Source organism: Liolophura sinensis, chromosome 10, assembly GCF_032854445.1.
Source record: "Liolophura sinensis isolate JHLJ2023 chromosome 10, CUHK_Ljap_v2, whole genome shotgun sequence".
In the NCBI taxonomy this organism is placed as follows: Eukaryota; Metazoa; Mollusca; class Polyplacophora; order Chitonida; family Chitonidae; genus Liolophura; species Liolophura sinensis.
The window spans coordinates 5,548,785-5,566,737 of NC_088304.1; the positions used below are offsets into that span (position 1 = coordinate 5,548,785).

Sequence of the window (17,953 nt, forward strand, 5' to 3'; positions counted from 1 at the left end):
GAATTCTTTTGAATTTGCTGGCTTTGCAAATCATTTTGATGTTTATTTCAGTAATTTGATCAATTTACAAGCGATAGAATATAGAAGAATGGCACAAAAACACCTTGCCAAATATTCATTTGAATCGACATTTTACGCCATACTCGTATCTTTCTTTGTAATTAATAACTTCTGTTACCTTTAGTTAAAGATGAAACGTCTCTCACCTTGTACTCTTACCTTTTAGTTAACAATGACATGCTTCATACTCCGTAGCTTATAACGAAGGGTCTCTCACCTTGTAGTTGATGACATCTCTTACCTTTTCGCTAACACTGATGTAGCTTATAACGAAGGGTCTCTCACCTTGTAGCTGATGACATCTCTTTACCTTTTAGCTAACACTGACGCAGCTTATAACGAAGGGTCTCTCACCTTGTAGTAGATGACATCTACCTTTTCGCTAACATGACGTAGCTTATAACGAAGGGTCTCTCACCTTGTAGTTGATGACATCTACCTTTCAGCTAACACTGACGTAGCTTATAACGAAGGATCTCTCACCTTGTAGTTGATGACATCTACATTTTAGCTAACACGACGTAGCTTATAACGAAGGGTCTCTCACCTTGTAGTTGATGACATCTCCTACCTTTTCGCTAACACTGACGTAGCTTATAACGAAGGATCTCTCACCTTGTAGTTGATGACATCTACCTTTCAGCTAACACGACGTAGCTTATAACGAAGGGCCTCTCACCTTGTAGTTGATGACGACGTTGTTTTTGGCTGTCATGTAATCAGCGATATTGTGATCGACGATGAGTCGCAGCAGCCTGTTGAGGAGGGTCAGGTCAATCTTCTCGTACATCTTCTCGTACTTGGACTCCAGCATGACGTTGCATTCACCCTCACTTGTGTCCCACACATCCTGTAGGTTGTTGATACCTGGCGGGAAGACAGAGGGAAAGTTCATCAATACCCACACAAGCACACGCTCATTGTTCTTTCAACAGATAGTCACTCCCTGACCAGTCGGATTGCAACCTTGAATCAGGCTCTGGCTAGTACAGCAGGCTCTGGACATTGTAAGTCTCTGGACACTGTAATTGACCTAAACTTCTGTCCATGGCCAATTTGTCCGATTCTGCGAGTGCTATCGATATTAAAGAGGCCGTTCGAGGATTGTATGGATTTATTTATTTATTTGAATGGTCTTCTACGCTGTACTCAGGAATATTTCACTTATACGACAACAACCAGCATTATGGTGGGTGGAAGCCGGGCAGAGCACGGGGGAAACCCAAGACCATCCGCAGATTGCTGGCAGACCTTCCCACATACAGCCGCAGAGGAAGCCAGCAAAGAGCTGGACTTGAACTCAAAGCAACAGAATTGGTGAGAGGCATCTGGGTTATTGCACTGCCGTGCCCTAAAATCTTGGCCACAGAAGCCCCCCTAGTGGATTATTTGGTAGGCATTCAGCTCAAAGAGTAATATTTTATAACATTTTTTTGTCTTTATCAATCCTTATTTTCCCTTTATAAATCCTTATTTTTAAGTGACATTTTGGGTTATTTACTTTTTGATTTGTTGGTATATCTAACTTATCGTTAAATCGTTTAAAAATCCTGATGTATATTTTTAGCTTGATAACAGATAACAGCATTGATTTCACAAAAGATTCTTTGTCTAGGTCTAATATTAAAACTTAACCTAATAAAGAGATCATGATCTTAAAGTTCACATTATTAAAGATATCTTAAAATCTTCCCATTTTTAACTAGTTTCAAAATTTTTACTATAATGGTTAAACCACATTTTAAACCCAGTTCCTAACCCCCTCTGACCTGAGTAACACCTGTGGAGATGTGGAAGTGGGGAGGGATACACTTACCTTGACACCACTTGTAGACGAGGAGTGGGGGGGGCTCTGAGTCTGAGGGTTTGATCCAGGGTGGGAAGAGACGGCGTTTGTCTGCCTCATACCACAGGTACTGGTCCAGGTAAGCATCGGTGATCTTCTCCAGAGGCTCCACATCATACACAGGCACTAAGTGGCTGTACAGGTCCATGAACTCAATGCCCACCTGAGGATGAGTGAAAACAAGCACAAGTGAGGCTGTGTGGGAACGTTGAGGTGAGGTTAGCTCTCTCTAGTTGAAGTTATCTCCCCTCGTACCTTTTTGTCTAAGTGAGGTTATCTCCTCTTGTAAAATTTCCTGTAAGTAAGGTTATCTCCTCTTGTAACATTTTCTCTAAGTGAGATTATTTCCCCTAGTAACTTTTTCATTAAGTGAGGTTATCTCCCCTTGTAACTTTTCCATTAGGTGAGGTTATTTCCCCTTGAAAATTCCCTTCATCACAGGCTTACATGGGTGAAGGGATTCATTGCAGCTTTACCAAATGTCGTCAAATACTCAAACTGGTGTTTCAGAAATTCAGGCATAAATCGTTATATGACTGCAATTAGTTTACTGGATGGATGAATTCAGGGTGCCCAGAAAAAAACAAAGTGTCCAGGTGTCCAACTGCCTATTGCCACCATGGGCATGGATACTTCCTCACACAGTATTTGTCAGTAAGGTCCATTTTTCTTGCTTCTCAGAAAATATTGCCGCTGTTGTGGTTTCATTACATTCAATCGGTAATTCCATTGTCATCATCGAAGCAAACTTTGTTCTGAAGCTAACATGTCACATATCTGACATCACTCTGAAGGCCCTGTATGGGAGGTGACACATGCTCCCAAACTATGTGTTAAAGGCCAACTTTCACAAACTTTGGAAATCATTTTTTTGTATCTTTCCTTGTAAATCACAGTTCTTTGGGACTATAACCCAAACATCAATCAAAAAAGTTTTAAAAATCTATTTTGTGCGAAAGCGAAACAAAAACTCTTGCTGACAAATTTTCACATGGCAAGGCCTGTCTAACCACATGGTCACTGCAACCTCTTTTCTGATCTATTTATTTGATTGGTGTTTTAGGTAGTGATCAAAAATATTTCACTCTGACCTCTTTGAAGGCTCTCTGTGTGAGGAGATGACGTTTGATCCTGGACAGAGCCTCATGAGGATTGTCGTACGCCTGCTCTATCAAACCCAACTCCTCTCTCTGAGACTGGTTCAGTCGGCTCTTCACACTGAAAAAAACAGACGGATTTGAAGTTCTAATGATTTACTTGTTTCAACTATTTGATTTGTGTATTCAGCTGTTCAAGAATTTTTCACTCATATGATGGCAGCAAGGAAACCAAAACAAATTAACCATTCCAGCCAGAGCTGGATTTGAACCCGTGACCACTTGGTCATTTCAAATGCGATCCTCGTCTTAGATGAGTAAGCTAGCAACGACTCCCAAGAACAGAAAATTATATACCGTACATATATTATTGATCTCTAGCTCAATGTCAAACTTCCTTTATCAGACAAAACCAAAGGACACCAAACTTACAAATCAAGGACATAAGGTGCAAATGATCACTTCAGTCTTCCTCTGAATATCTCCTAAGAATGGGGGGGTGGGGATGGGGGATTTCAATGCTTACCTGTATGCCTCTTTTAACCTCTCCAGAGCCAGGATCAGCAGCTTGGTGTCGTGTTTGTAGGACAGAGGCGGAAATGGGATTGGTGAGAATCTCCTGCTCTCCAGCCAATGAACAGTCGTGGTATAAATGGCCACGGCTTCTTCAGCTGTGATGTAAGGACCATCCTGATTGGAAGATAACAAAAAGATTGTCTTTCACAAAAAAGTACCACAGGTTTATGGATTGTAAGATATAGAGTAGAAGGCATTACTTTTGTACTTATTGCCGCTGTTGTTGTTTCATCACATTCAATCGGTAATTCCATTGTCATAATCGAAGCAAAGTATTTTCAGACGTTTCTTTATCACTTAATAACAAATTTCTCCTGCAAACATGAGCCCTAAAAGTCTGCACTGTCAGAACACCATTTACACAACAAATTAAACCGCCATAACTGTGTTTAAACTGAACCAAACAGCCCACACTCCACCGTGCTGTGCAACTTATCTTGGTCAACCATGTACCAAATTTCAATTCAGAATAACAAACTGTTATGAGAAAAAGTCCATGGGACATGGCAAAACACCCATAGCTTTGACAAAAGTGAACCAAATGGCCCTGAACTCAAACACGATCAATAACTTGTCCTGACTAACTCCTGAAGAATGAGGTGCAGACTTGTAGTCTCGCCTGCCTCCGCTAAGATGGTACAAGATTGATAATAAAAAGTAAAACACCGATCTCGAGATCTCACCTTCAGGTAATTGTGCTGTCTCTCCTGCTCAGACTTCAAGTAGAGTCTTGTCAATCTGCCAAGGTTCTTCTTACACACCGTCTTGTCAACCTACACACACAGACAAACACACATTTATTTATATATTTATTTGATTGGTGTTTTACGTCGTACTTAAGAATATATCACTTATACAATGGGGACCAGCATTATGGTGGGAGGAAACCGGGCAGAGCCCGATGAAAACCCACAACAATTCGCAGGTTGCTGAAAGACCACGTACGGCCAGAGAGAAAGCCAGCCTGAGCTGGACTTGAACTCACATCGACCGCATTGGTGAGAGGCTCCTGGGTCATTACGCTGCTCTAGCGCACTAACCAACTGAGCCACGGAGGCCCCCCACATTTCACACTGGTACAGACATTTACATATATGCATAGACACAAGCTAATTAAACCTACACTGACAAACCGTCATTCTATTCCCACCCCTCTTTCTAAATATCTAAAATTACATTATTTTATCACATACAATAACTCAGATTCAGTCACTGCAAAAGATATCAGACATGATGTTTCATCATAACAAATAACTGAATAAAACTGTCAGATAGTTTCTCAGCATTTTTCAGGTTTCTACCTTCCTCAGCATTTTGCAGGTTTCTACCTTCCTCAGCATTTTGCGGGCTTCTACCTTCCTCAGCATTTTGCAAAATTCTACCTTCCTCAGCATTTTGCAGGATTCTACCTTCTACCTTCCTCAGCATTTTGCAGGATTCTACCTTCCTCAGCATTTTGCAGAATTCTACCTTCCTCAGCATTTTGCAGGTTTCTACCTTCCTCAGCATTCTGCGGGCTTCTACCTTCCTCAGCATTTTGCAGGTTTCTACAATCGTCAGCATTTTGCAGGTTTCTACAATCGTCAGCATTATACGAGTTTCTACCTTCCTCAGCATTTTGCAGGTTTCTACCTTCCTCAGCATTTTGCGGGCTTCTACCTTCCTCAGCATTCTGCGGGCTTCTACCTTCCTCAGCATTTTGCAGGTTTCTACCTTCCTCAGCATTTTGCGGGCTTCTACCTTCCTCAGCATTTTGCAGGATTCTACCTTCCTCAGCATTTTGCAGGATTCTACCTTCCTCAGCATTTTGCAGGTTTCTACCTTCCTCAGCATTTTTCAGGTTTCTACCTTCCTCAGCATTTTTCAGGTTTCTACCTTGCACAGTGACATGCATAACTAGTTTAACATCAAGCACAAAAGCTATACCTTAACTGGTTTCTTTTTAATATACAGACAGGAAAGTGAAAGTGAAAGCGCTGACATACCGTGGCTCCCCTCCTGATTCTCTCCCTGTTGTAGTGGGCTGTGTTGGTCCACCAGTCAGCCTTGGCCTTCACAAACCTCAGGATCATGTTCTCAATGGGGATAGGTAAGCCAGGAACCTGTGGGGAACACGCAACGCAAGATGATTAGGGGGAATTCAGGGGAACTACCATGCAGGAATTTGTATATGCGATCACCCTTGACTAACATAATATTAAATTTGAGAACAAATCGAGCTCATGCATAATGAAAGCCGCATATGGTACCATAGATATTGTTCATGTGTCTTTCTTGCTTCTCAGAAAATATTGCCGCTGTTGTGGTTTCATTACGTTCAATCGGTAATTCCATTGTCATCACTGAAGCAAGCTATTTTCTGATGTTCTTAAATCTTGTTGTTACCTTATAGAAAATGAACAAAATAGATAAATAAAACTCACATGTTTTGTGTGAACCAAACATTTGGTTTATTCCAGTACCATTCACAAACTCAGGATCACAAAATACGGTCATTTAATTCATCAATATTCTCAGTAGGGTTACTAAAGACACAAAAAAATGTCCCCTATTTCACATTTCTGGCGTACATAAAGACTGAACCAAAATCTAGTAGCATGTAAGTCACAAAAACACTGGTCCAGAAGAATAAAACAAGTACCATCAAGTAAGTTGTGCTTACAGCTTAGAGTGAACGGTAAAAATTTGACAATATTTAGAGTATATCGGTTCACTGGAATTTTTCTGATGAACTACGGCCCTCCCTAAGAATTGAGCATGATAAATGACCCCTAAATTTGGCCCTCAAAAAGTCCATTTTTTAAAAAGGCAAATAACAGTCGTAAAATCTTACGTTTTTGTTGAAAGAAAAGGATATCACACACAACAAACGAATCTCTAAACACTTTCCCCACAATCAACACAACAATAAGAAGGAAGCAAACTGCACAGCTTTCACCCTAACTCTCACCTTCCACGGGATGTTGGCCTTCCAGCATCTCCAAGCCTCGCTCAGGTGCTGTAGAATGGTCCTGGCTTTGTTCTGTTTGATACCCTCAGGCATCATGTCCAGAATGTCATGCATCACCTACAACAACAACAACAGGGCAGAGACTGTAAACACACACCTCAAACATGGCTACTGTCATGGGTCTTAAATGTTCTGGGAAACTTTAACGATGGATACTAAACATACTATATCTAACATAAACCTTGTTAACACTCTGAAGTCATAACGATAATGATTATTATATCCCTATTATAGGTATATACATAATAATCCCTATAATATCCCTATAATAGGGATATACAACTCGGTCAACATAATATTGATCTTCGCCCGAGACCCTCTATTAGACAAACACACTCAAACATTTACACAAGAACAAGAATGAAAACTGGTTGTAATACAAGACATAATAACAGGTAAAGGAATATATGGCAAAATGTTTGTTAGAAACAATTGTTTCTAAGCTTGTTATGGAGAAATCATAACAATGTTTACAAATCAATGTTATACAGTACTGCAGCTATCCTTCTGACATGTTGGCTAACCACTTTCAGATGTTAGAAATTCTGCACTGAGGCAGCACACTGGAGAGTAGCAGGAAGAGTGCCCTATTTCCTCAACCTTTTTGCTTTGAAAGAGCAACTTTCAGTTCAATTTATGAACATTTTTAATTTGATTTGGGGGGAAAACTACATTGGTTGGATTGGCCAATTTCAGGGCTCTGCAAAAAGCATAATTTTATCAGTCATCACAGAATAATGCTTTCAGAATATACTTGAATAAACACTTTGCAAACATGTGAAAAGGTTGAAGAATTACAGTACCCCAATTCAAACTTTCAGAGTAAGAGACACTCCATTTAAACATTTCAAAATAAGGAAAAGGGTTAATGAATTACACTGCTGAACTTGATCTAAGTCAACTTTCTTCTTGTTCGTTGATAAGGAAACATACTTTTCATATATTCAAGGAAATAGTGTATATAAAACTTTTACAATTTTGACATTTGCCATTTTGACCGTCAAAAGTGCGTTACACCTGTCCCCTCTGAAAAATGCCCCGGGCTATCTTCACTTTGGCACATTTGAAAGCTTAAAAGTGACCAGCAAAGAAAAAAAAAACACAAACGCAAAAGTGGATGTTCACTTACAGCTGCCCTGAGTTCAAGGTCGTAGTGACTCTCCACCCTCTGCTTGGTGACTGTCTTCGCTACGCCTTTGGAGTGTCTTCCCTCAAACTGTCGGGACAGGAGATTCCCGAGCCAGCGCTCCAGGAGGGGAGTAATACCCCTCATGAAGAAGAGCCACACCCGCCAGCCTGCCGCCCAGATCCCACAGCCTGGACCTTTACCTACAGGACCCTGGGGAGCAGAGGGAGGAGTATAGCAAATAAGGCCACTCTGATTAGCTATATTTTAGATCACTTCATTGAAAACCACAATTACGGTAAATGACATAATGTTCTGCCATCACATAGGTACACACTTTGTCTGATTATGGGCTGTACAGGTTGTAGAAAGGTATTTTGTGGTTCATTTAGAAGGTAGGTGGATATCCCACAGGACATATGAAACTTTCAGAATCAAAGCCATATTTAGTGACATTTATTTGTCTGGAAAATGTACTTTTATTGGTAAAGTTTTAGGTCATTTACCACAGTAATTTAAGGCTCTCAAAGATCAACTTTGTAAAGCTCTCTGTAACCATTCTAATGACAGTGGTGCAACTAAGAAAGTCAGTGGTGTAAATACTAATGACAGCGATACAAATAAGTCAGCGGTGTAAATACTAATGACAGTGGTACAAATAACAAATTCAGAGGTACAAACAATATCATAAGCAGTACATATGTTACCACCAGCAGTAAAAAAAACATGTTAAGATCACAGGTATAATTAGTAAAGCCAGTGGTACAAAAAAAAAAACAAAGTTGGAGGACATCTGGACCGAATTTTTCAGACAGCCTTGATATTCCTTGTATGGTAATGTTAAATGATAGGGTAATAATAATTTAAAATATATGGTTTAAGTATCAACTGAGCTTCCTCCCAACCCTGTGTTGTGTGTGTAGACATACAGACGTGGGATAAGTATCGCCAAGATTGTACCATAACATACATGTACTGGTAAGGACAGCTAAACCGAGACACACATCCACAGATATGCAGCCTATCCCTTAATCCTACAAACAAGCTATACAACAGTACTTACTGTGTTGAAGCGGTAGTAAATGAGATGTTTGATATCTTTACACATCCTGATCTGTCTCATTAGTTTGTACTTGTACCTGTACATTCCCGTCAACTGACCCACGTGGGCAAAGATGTACTGGATACCATCAGCGAGCTGGAGGCAGAAAACAGGACATTCAAGGATACATAAAAAGTTGTGTTTATTTACTTATTTATTTGTTTGATGTTTTACGCTGTACTCAAGAATATATCACTTATATGACGGCCGCCAGCATTATGGTGGGAGTAAACCATGCCGAGCCTGGGAGAAACCCACAAGCATCCACAGGTTGCTGGCAGACCTTCCCACGTATACCCAGAGAGGAAGCCAGCATGAGGTGGATAAAACATAGTAGGATATCGCATAAGTTATAAAACTATAAAAAAAACTCTCTTCACCTTTCTTCTTGCTATTATTTATTTATTTATTTGATTGGTGTTTTACGCCGTAGTCAAGAACATTTCACTTACACCATGGTGGCCAGCATTACTCAACAATATTTCACTTATATGACAGCAGCCAGTATCATGGTCTGGCAAATTTTTCTCTACTTTTATCAACATGGATCAGCACACTACCTGGAAGGCATCCACATTGCCTAATCTGTACTGTACATGGCTGTCAATCACCAATTTTGTCAACCTCAGAATCTCACGACACAAGTGGAAGGCATTCCCAAATCGAGACTTTTTTCTTTCCTGGAAAGCAAACACCAAACTTACAAGAATGACTTCTCATCTAATAATATATACTGGTTTTCATGCCTTCAGGAAATGCACTGGTTTCATTTAGTCATTTCCAGCAAAATGGATGTTATTTTTTTAAGTTAATCAGAGAGAGTTTATGCTGGCTATAGTAAACAAAATTCTTTAAACAAATTTGGATATTTGGAACATGCAACTATAATGGAATTCTACAATTTTTTTCTTTCTTTCATAATAAAAATTTTTTGAATGCAACAATAATGAAATTATACCATTTTTAAAATTTTTGTCCCCTTTTCATCAGAAGTACACTGGTCATGAAATGTTCCTTAGGCACGCCTTACCTTTGTTGTGAGTGTCTTGACAGGTTTCAGGTTGAAGTTGTAATCCAGATGAAGGTAGTTGAGATTTTTGCGATGGATCAGCAGATTTAACATGTTGTAACCCTGACGACACACCTGTAAACCAACCTCCACCCAGTCGAGTTGAGTTGTCTGGAAAAACTTGGTGGCTTTGAAGGATCGGAACAGATATCTGCAAACACCCAAACAGAAACCCAGGTAAAAATCCATAAAATTTGAGGCCAGAATTTGAATTCATCTTAATTATGTTACTTAAGAGAGTGGTTTCCACCCACCATAATGCTGGCCGCCCTTGTATAGGGGAAATATTCTTGAGTACAGCCTAAAATGTCAATCAAATAAATAAATAATTAAAGAGGGCAGAAACATTAAAGTTCAAACGGGCTATCTGATGTAGAATTGGCAGATGCATGATGAAAATGTTACACGTTTACTCACAAAATATAATCGCAAAGAAGGAAATGAGCAATACATCACATACTTCATCAGTTTCACACTCACATTTCAAACAGTGAAGAGCGAAAATATCATCACCACTGTCAACTTAAACACTGAATGTTGCAGGATGTTAATAGATGAATTACCTCTTTTTCTGTGCCTTGGGAGGTTTGTGTTTGAGAGCATTAAGGACATAGTACTTCAGGAGTTTCTGATAAGAGACTCGCACTTTGACGGGCATGGCTGCTGGGCAATGCTCACGGTACCTGTATTGAAGGAAATAATGGCAAGATTCAACTGGTTTAGTAAATTTTCTTCTTGTTCCTGCTTGTGCATTTGGAGAAAACTGCTACCATTCGAGTAAGATAAGGGAATATAAAAGCAAACTGCAAGGCTTGAAAAACAAATCAGGTAGAGTTTTGAAATAAAACCCTGCCCAAACTTCAAATTTCATTTGACAAGATACAAAAACATTTCACATCTATACATACACAGTCACTGTAGAAAATACTTTTAAACTCACCAGGATTTGACCAATGGAATGTCAATGGCTCTTCTTGACCTTCCTGACCTGAGGTTGAAAGGTCGTGGAGCCCACAACAAAGCAATACCATTGGCTGTGTTGTCTGTGTAGAGAGGGGTGTCCTGCATGAAAGGCTGCACGGACTCTGGCAACTCAAACTCTTCATCATCATCAGGTAGCGGCTCAGCACCCTGATTACAACAACAACAACAAATACCCTTACAAAACGTATCTAACATATAGACTTTTCAGTAACTGGATAATAGATTTACAACTAATGTAGGCACACAGCTGTGACAAAGAGCTCTCAAGGAAGTCGGCACTGTTGTTATTTTATTTTTTTAGGACTAGATAGGCTTCAACTTTTCATCCACGCCAGTTTGCTCTAATACACAAATTATTAATCATTCATGTGTTCTTCTGCCTTTATCAAATTGCAGCCAGAAAATATAGATTATGACAATGTATTTACAATGTCAAATTCTCCTCTGTAAAAAGATCCAAAATGCTAAACAAAAAGTACACAATTCATTTGATGGTACTGTAATGTGTATAAGCCAATCTTGGACATGGTTGTATGTGTTTGATGGTACTGTAATGTGTATAAGCCAATCTTGGACATGGTTGTATGTGTTTGATGGTACTGTAATGTGTATAAGCCAATCTTGGGCATGGTTGTATGTGTTTGATGGTACTGTAATGTGTATAAGCCAATCTTGGACATGGTTGTATGTGTTTGATGGTACTGTAATGTGTATAAGCCAATCTTGGACATGGTTGTATGTGTTTGATGGTACTGTAATGTGGATAGGCCAATCTTGGACATGGTTGTATGTGTTTGATGGTACTGTAATGTGGATAAGCCAATCTTGGCCATGCTTGTATGTGTTTGATGGTACTGTAATGTGGATCAGCCAATCTTGGACATGCTTGTATTTGTTTGATGGCACTGTAATGTGGATAAGCCAATCTTGGACATGCTTGTATTGGTTTGATGGTACTGTGATGTGGATAAGCCAATCTTGAGCATGGTTGTATGTGTTTGATGGTACTGTAATGTGTATAAGCCAATCTTGAGCATGGTTGTATGTGTTTGATGGTAAATGTAATGTGGATAAGCCAATCTTGGACATGGTTGTATGTGTTTGATGGTACTGTAATGTGGATAAGCCAATCTTGGACATGCTTGTATTTGTTTGATGGTAATGTAATGCGGATAAGCCAATCTTGGACATGGTTGTATGTGTTTGATGGTACTGTAATGTGGATTAGGGCAATCTTGGACATGGTTGTATGTGTTTTGATGGTACTGTAATGTGGATAAGCCAATCTTGGAAATGGTTATATATGTGATGGTACTGTAATGTGGATAAACCAATCTTGGACATGGTTGTATGTGTTTGATGGTACTGTAATGTGGATAAGCCAATCTTGGAAATGGTTATATGTGATGGTACTGTAATGTGGATAAACCAATCTTGGACATGGTTGTATGTGTTTGATGGTACTGTAATGTGGATAAGCCCAATCTTGGACATAGTTGTATGTGTTTTACCTTGACAGTATGTCTGTGGGAGATCGGGTTGATGAGAGGATCAAAGTAGAAGGCAGGCAGATCTGGGTCTTCCGTTTTAATGTACACAACATTTGGGGTGTGGTACCTGGGACGAGAAATCAAATACACAAATGTACATGTATCTGCTGATTTGGGTGGGAACTCAGTGGGAAAGTGATGACAAAGATGACACCTTATAGTCCTGTAATGCTTGCCATTATTCATACGCTAACTTTTCGGGCACTCTCAAACATCCTCCACCACCGACTTTAGACGTCCAAATTTCTGAGTGGTTGATTTTATTTATTTATTTATTTGACTGTTGTTCAGCACCTTTCTTAAGAAGTTTTATGGATGGCGGAAACTGGAGTGCTTGAGGTAAAGCATCCACATATTCATGGTCCTCCAGTGACCTTCATATAAGACAACACAAAATGAGCACCATTTTATTTTATGGTATTTAATATCCACACAGAGAATCAAAAATGGACCATCCCCCTCATGTAACCGTGCTCTACATGTGTGCAAACCCCGAGCTCAATACATGCAGGACTTAACATATCACCCATATCATTTTGTTTAACACTGATTCTAATACACAATACATTAAGTCATGAATAAGGTAATTACAGTATCCAATATGCACACAGAGAATCAAAAAATGCAACACCCCGCCTCATGTTATTGTGCTCTACATGTGCTCTACACTGAGCTCATAACATGCAGTACTTTTTGTGATTCCACCGATAACATCTTCTTTAATATTGCTTTCCCCTGTTACAGGACATCCACGCTTGAGACATGACACAGTACAGGCGAGAGGAATTTAGAAGTCCCTCTCTGAGAATGAGTTCAAATCCACGTCACGTGCTATAGCTACTAGGCCCCGACCCGTTAAGTTGTTATACACTTGTTGGTGTGATCAGCAGTTCAGAGCTTACTTATCAGCAGAACAAATACGCACACACTGGATGATGTATCATGGAGCCCATAGCCCGACAGTCACCTAGCACTGTCGACCAACACAGCGAAACCATGAAAAATGCAGATATTGTGCATTTCTTTCCCCATATCACAACCAGATAACGAAAGAAAAAATAAATACACCACTTCTGATCTATTTATTTATTTGACTAGTGTTTTACACCGTACTCAAGAATATTTCACTTATTTGACAGCGGGCCAGCATGGTGGGAGCAAATCGGGTATAGCCCACAGGAAAGACACGATCATTCGCAAGTTGCTGGCTGACCTTCTCATGTACTACCGCGAGAGGAAGCCAGCATTAACACAGCGACGGCATTGGTGAGTGGCTCCCAGGTCATCACACTGCGCTAGCGCGTTAACCAACTCAGCCACAGAAGAGCCTACAGCACGTTTGTTGTACTAGTGATACACAATAATGAATTAACCTTTGTTGTATTTTGGACTACACAACCAATACTATAGCTAAACTTTGGCAACTGATGACAAATTCATCCTGCTAGTTCCCAACAGAATCCAATGCTTCATGTTGCATTTGAAAGCAAATGGACATAATCGTAGACCGTTACATAGATTGTTACATTATTTTCCTGACTGGCCTATTCCGCACCACAATACCAAAATGAGAGCGAAGGCAAATGAAACAGAAGGTAAGTTAGTAAGTCTTCTGGGATCAACAGAAATCAACAGAATCAAGCAAAATGTCCAACTTAATCATGAATGGAATATTGGGTTATTAAGCGTAGTAATGTTTGTTATTTTCCACTCACCAAGACAAGTGCACTTTGTACGGCATATTGTTGTACAGGTATGGGAAGGCAATCCTGTACTCTGTTCTGATTGGCTGACGAATGATGATCTTGTTGATGTCGTTGAACTCATTCCAATCTTCATCCCTGGGAGAGAATAAAGTAAAGTTTTGCCAAACTATGCACCATCAGAACAGGATGAGAACTATCTTTCACCCTCAAACAAGATATCCACCTGAATATATTTATTTATTTCATTGGTGTTTTATGCCGTGCTCGATGATATTTTACTTTCATGATACCTGTTGATAATAACTCAGACAAGCTGAGTTAGGAAACAGAAACATTGTTCAAATATGTTTTAAACCAGCGGGTCTAGTATGTTTCTGGTATCAGGAAACTCCTTTTCAGTCACTCAAATAAACACTTTCTTCAGAACCTTTCTTACCGAACACCACAGTGGAATTTCAAAGGTATAACAAATTTATTCAGGAAAATGTTTCAGAAAAGAGTTGCTTTTACACAAGCCATGCATGCAAATTTACTTCTTTTTTAATTGTCATTTTCACATACCCTCCAGAATATTTCACTTTTACAAAGGCGGCCAGCATATTATAGGTGGACCAAACCACAGTGCCTAGAGTTAAGTCCCCAAGTTTGGCCAGTTATACTGGAAGCATGTGATTCTGATACATAAGACAGGTGGCTTCTGGAGATTATGTAAGACTACACAAAAGAGTACTGTCAACTATTTATCTCTACCAATGTTTCGATAACAATGGAAGGTGGGGGATCCTTAAAAATTAAAAAATTCCCTGCCTTGAGAATGGCTCTGAAATCAGGTCTCCTGTAACCTAACGATTGAATGATTAGGGCTTAATGCTACCCTGGCAATATTTCAGTTACATCACAGAGAGAACATGTATAAAACACGTTGACCTATTGATTGAAAGGTCAGGCATCTAAAACACATGGCCCCGATCTGCTCACGAACAACAATTACGAGTACATACTGCATTTCTTTGTCTTTGACCAGCGGCTCAAACTTGGGTCCTCCAGGTATGGCCATGTTGAGGGCCTTGGCTGTGAAGAAGGACTTAAGGTCAAACAGGTAGAAGTAGTTGTTGTCTACTAGATCCGTCAGCAGCTGATTGGCCAGGCGGTACAGCACAGACATGATGGGCAAAGTCAGGTTCCACTTCCTGTATGTCGACCCATTCACGTACCTGAGCAGACAAAAACAGGGACATGTAGGTATTCACACAAATGTATGTTTTTCTTTTAAATTGTAATAGTTCCTAGCACAAAATTCTCCCTTTGGTGAAGTCACCATACATTTTGTACTGAGGTTTTACTGAAATTTGCCCTCTCACACTCCCTTGTTTTTCGGTTTTAAACTTTTCACCGAAGAATGTTTTCACTTATATGACAAGAATACAAAATACCACACTTTGACAGGAATCTAACAAGGCAGATGCTCAAGCCTCTCTGCCATCACAGTATGGCAACAGGACAAAGGGGACTCACTTTGTGTCCTGCAGTGGTTTGTGGTCGTACAGCCAATCCACCACAGCTTTGTCTTCGTCCGGGTCCAGTTCCATCTGTATGGCTTCCAGAGGCTCTACATCCAAAACGTTATCAGCGTAATCCAGCGGAGGTTCCTCATCATCAAAGGGAGGGAACCTCATCCGCTTGAAGTGACGACGATCGCGCTTCTCACGCCTCATCATGATCCACATTGATCTGTTACAGAAACAAGACTACAGTCATAATTGTTGTTTAATGCTACAATCACAACTTTCGCTTATACAATGGTGGGCAGTTGTATGGCCAGAAGTACAACACAGCAGAGTTTCATACTTTCAGTTCTAACAGAATAACACCTATCAACTCACCCCCACTGTGCGATGTAGATAGGTTCCACCACCCAGGGGATTTCGTTGACAAAGGTGATGGCCCCTGTGATGTGGTAGAGAACACGGACGTCTCGGATCTGCTCCCACGGCATGGGCATGTTCTCCATCAGCTTCATTACTGCGTGTGGCATGTACTTCAGCGCTCTGCACAACAAACAGGGATTAACATTTACTTATTTGACTAGTGTTTTACGCCATACTCAAAAATATTTCACCTACATGATGGCGGCGTGCATTATAGTGGGAAGAAACATGGCAGAGTTGGTGCCAGACCTTCGGAGAGTAAGCCAGCATGAGCTGAGGCTCGTTTTGCGACGCAATCGCAAAATGCACCTGGCATGAATTCCATGGCAACTTACACTGATGACATATGTCATCAAGGCAAATAAGCTTGCCTTAGAGTTGCAACAGCTTTGTAAAACGATCCCCTGGTATTTTCCACCATAAGTAAAATTTGTCAGAGTTTCTACACACTAATCTTTATTATAAACCAGTCAGTGCAGAGTTAATCTTTAATGCTCATTTATATAGCTGGTTACTGTAAGTATTTTTGTAGGGTAAGTATTTATTTAGTTTCTAGAAGTGCATTTCAATTATTATGACGGCTATGTTTTTGGAGAAATGAACCACACAAACCTAATGTTGTCAATGGGCGACTGGTAACTACAGTTTCCAACAATAAGCAACATTTCTGAAATATTATTTAAGTTTGTTGATAAAACTTAAACTAAACCTCAAGCTCTAGATTTGATAGCAGTCCCACACATTTACGTCTTACCCTAAATACACGCGTTTATCATGTCGGAACTTTCGGTTCGTCATGTCTCCATGGTCTCGGATTATTTTCCGCACATGTTCTGGAGGCATGTCCTCTTTCTGGGCATCCACAAACCCAAACTTCCGTTTCTCGCTGTACCTCTTGGACTGTAACTGTTGCCATTTCCGAGCTGAAGCAAACACACAACATCGCTATGACAACACTCGTTTGATTTCTTTATTTATCTGAATAGTGTTTTACGCAGTACTGAGGAATATTTCCCTTATGCAACGGAAACCAGCATTATGGTGGGAGGAAACCCATGATCATCCGCAGGTTGCTGAAAGACTTTCCCACGTTCACTAGGAGAGGAACAACACTCCTTTGAGTTTTTTTAAAGGAGAAATTAACTTCTATCTAGTATGGTACTAAATCATACATGTCCAAATAAGTGCTCAGGCTTCTTATATTATTGATCACATCTGCTTCATTTAAGTTTTCCATCTACATTCTGTAGAAGACAGAAGAAGCGATTACCACAAAATAAAAAAAAACAGAAAGAAATCTTTCTTCAACTGTCAGAACAACTTCAAACTGGTCAAGTCGTAAGATTTCCATCTCTACCAGACTTACAAATTAATTGCCCTCATAAATGCATCCCTTTCTATGGAAGTCGTTTAACTCACCTTTCTCTTGTAGTTTATCCTCTGACATATAATCTGGCTGCTTTGGTTGTTGTGGCATGGGATGAGGGATGGGGTGTGGCATGGGCTGCTGTGGGGGTGGGATTTGTTGGATGATTGGCACCTGTCCAATAAGGAAGGGCTGCCCACCTGGACCAATCATGTAAGGAATCCCCGCCATGATGAGGTCTCACAGTGAAGTCCTGTCAAGACAAACAAAAACAAACACCCTATTAAATATTATAAAATGAGAAAAGACAACAACCACAGCACTACCGCCCTCTTGCTGAATATTTATGTTTTTGATATGTTTGTTGCAAACCGAAGTTCTAGGACTGATAATGGCAGTGTGTCCTTCTTATAGAAGAGACAATTTTTAACACACTCCAATTTTACCTTTTTCTTCATTAATTTGATTGGTCAGGATAGAAATTAGAAGTAAATTGTCCTGCTGATCCCTAAAAATTACTGGACATTTTTGCA

General features: G+C 40.0%; 1 protein-coding gene across 1 annotated transcript in view; it reads right to left on the minus strand.

Annotated features, from left to right (window-relative positions):
* Window positions 1-17,668, minus strand: part of LOC135476128 (pre-mRNA-processing-splicing factor 8) — a 39,412-nt gene extending 21,744 nt beyond the window's left edge. The window contains exons 1-20 of the mRNA XM_064756040.1: window positions 17,474-17,668; window positions 16,809-16,977; window positions 16,010-16,174; window positions 15,642-15,857; window positions 15,128-15,340; window positions 14,136-14,261; window positions 12,382-12,487; window positions 10,827-11,017; window positions 10,450-10,569; window positions 9,848-10,037; window positions 9,378-9,497; window positions 8,779-8,913; window positions 7,719-7,928; window positions 6,530-6,646; window positions 5,565-5,681; window positions 4,263-4,352; window positions 3,530-3,693; window positions 2,998-3,124; window positions 1,877-2,069; window positions 740-927 (exon numbers count right to left, since the gene is read on the minus strand). Of these exons, the coding sequence (XP_064612110.1) occupies window positions 740-927; window positions 1,877-2,069; window positions 2,998-3,124; window positions 3,530-3,693; window positions 4,263-4,352; window positions 5,565-5,681; window positions 6,530-6,646; window positions 7,719-7,928; window positions 8,779-8,913; window positions 9,378-9,497; window positions 9,848-10,037; window positions 10,450-10,569; window positions 10,827-11,017; window positions 12,382-12,487; window positions 14,136-14,261; window positions 15,128-15,340; window positions 15,642-15,857; window positions 16,010-16,174; window positions 16,809-16,977; window positions 17,474-17,651 (3,135 nt within the window). The 5' untranslated portion in view covers window positions 17,652-17,668. The remainder of the gene's footprint in view (window positions 1-739; window positions 928-1,876; window positions 2,070-2,997; window positions 3,125-3,529; window positions 3,694-4,262; window positions 4,353-5,564; window positions 5,682-6,529; window positions 6,647-7,718; window positions 7,929-8,778; window positions 8,914-9,377; window positions 9,498-9,847; window positions 10,038-10,449; window positions 10,570-10,826; window positions 11,018-12,381; window positions 12,488-14,135; window positions 14,262-15,127; window positions 15,341-15,641; window positions 15,858-16,009; window positions 16,175-16,808; window positions 16,978-17,473) is intronic.
* Between the last annotated feature and the right edge of the window lie 285 nt (window positions 17,669-17,953).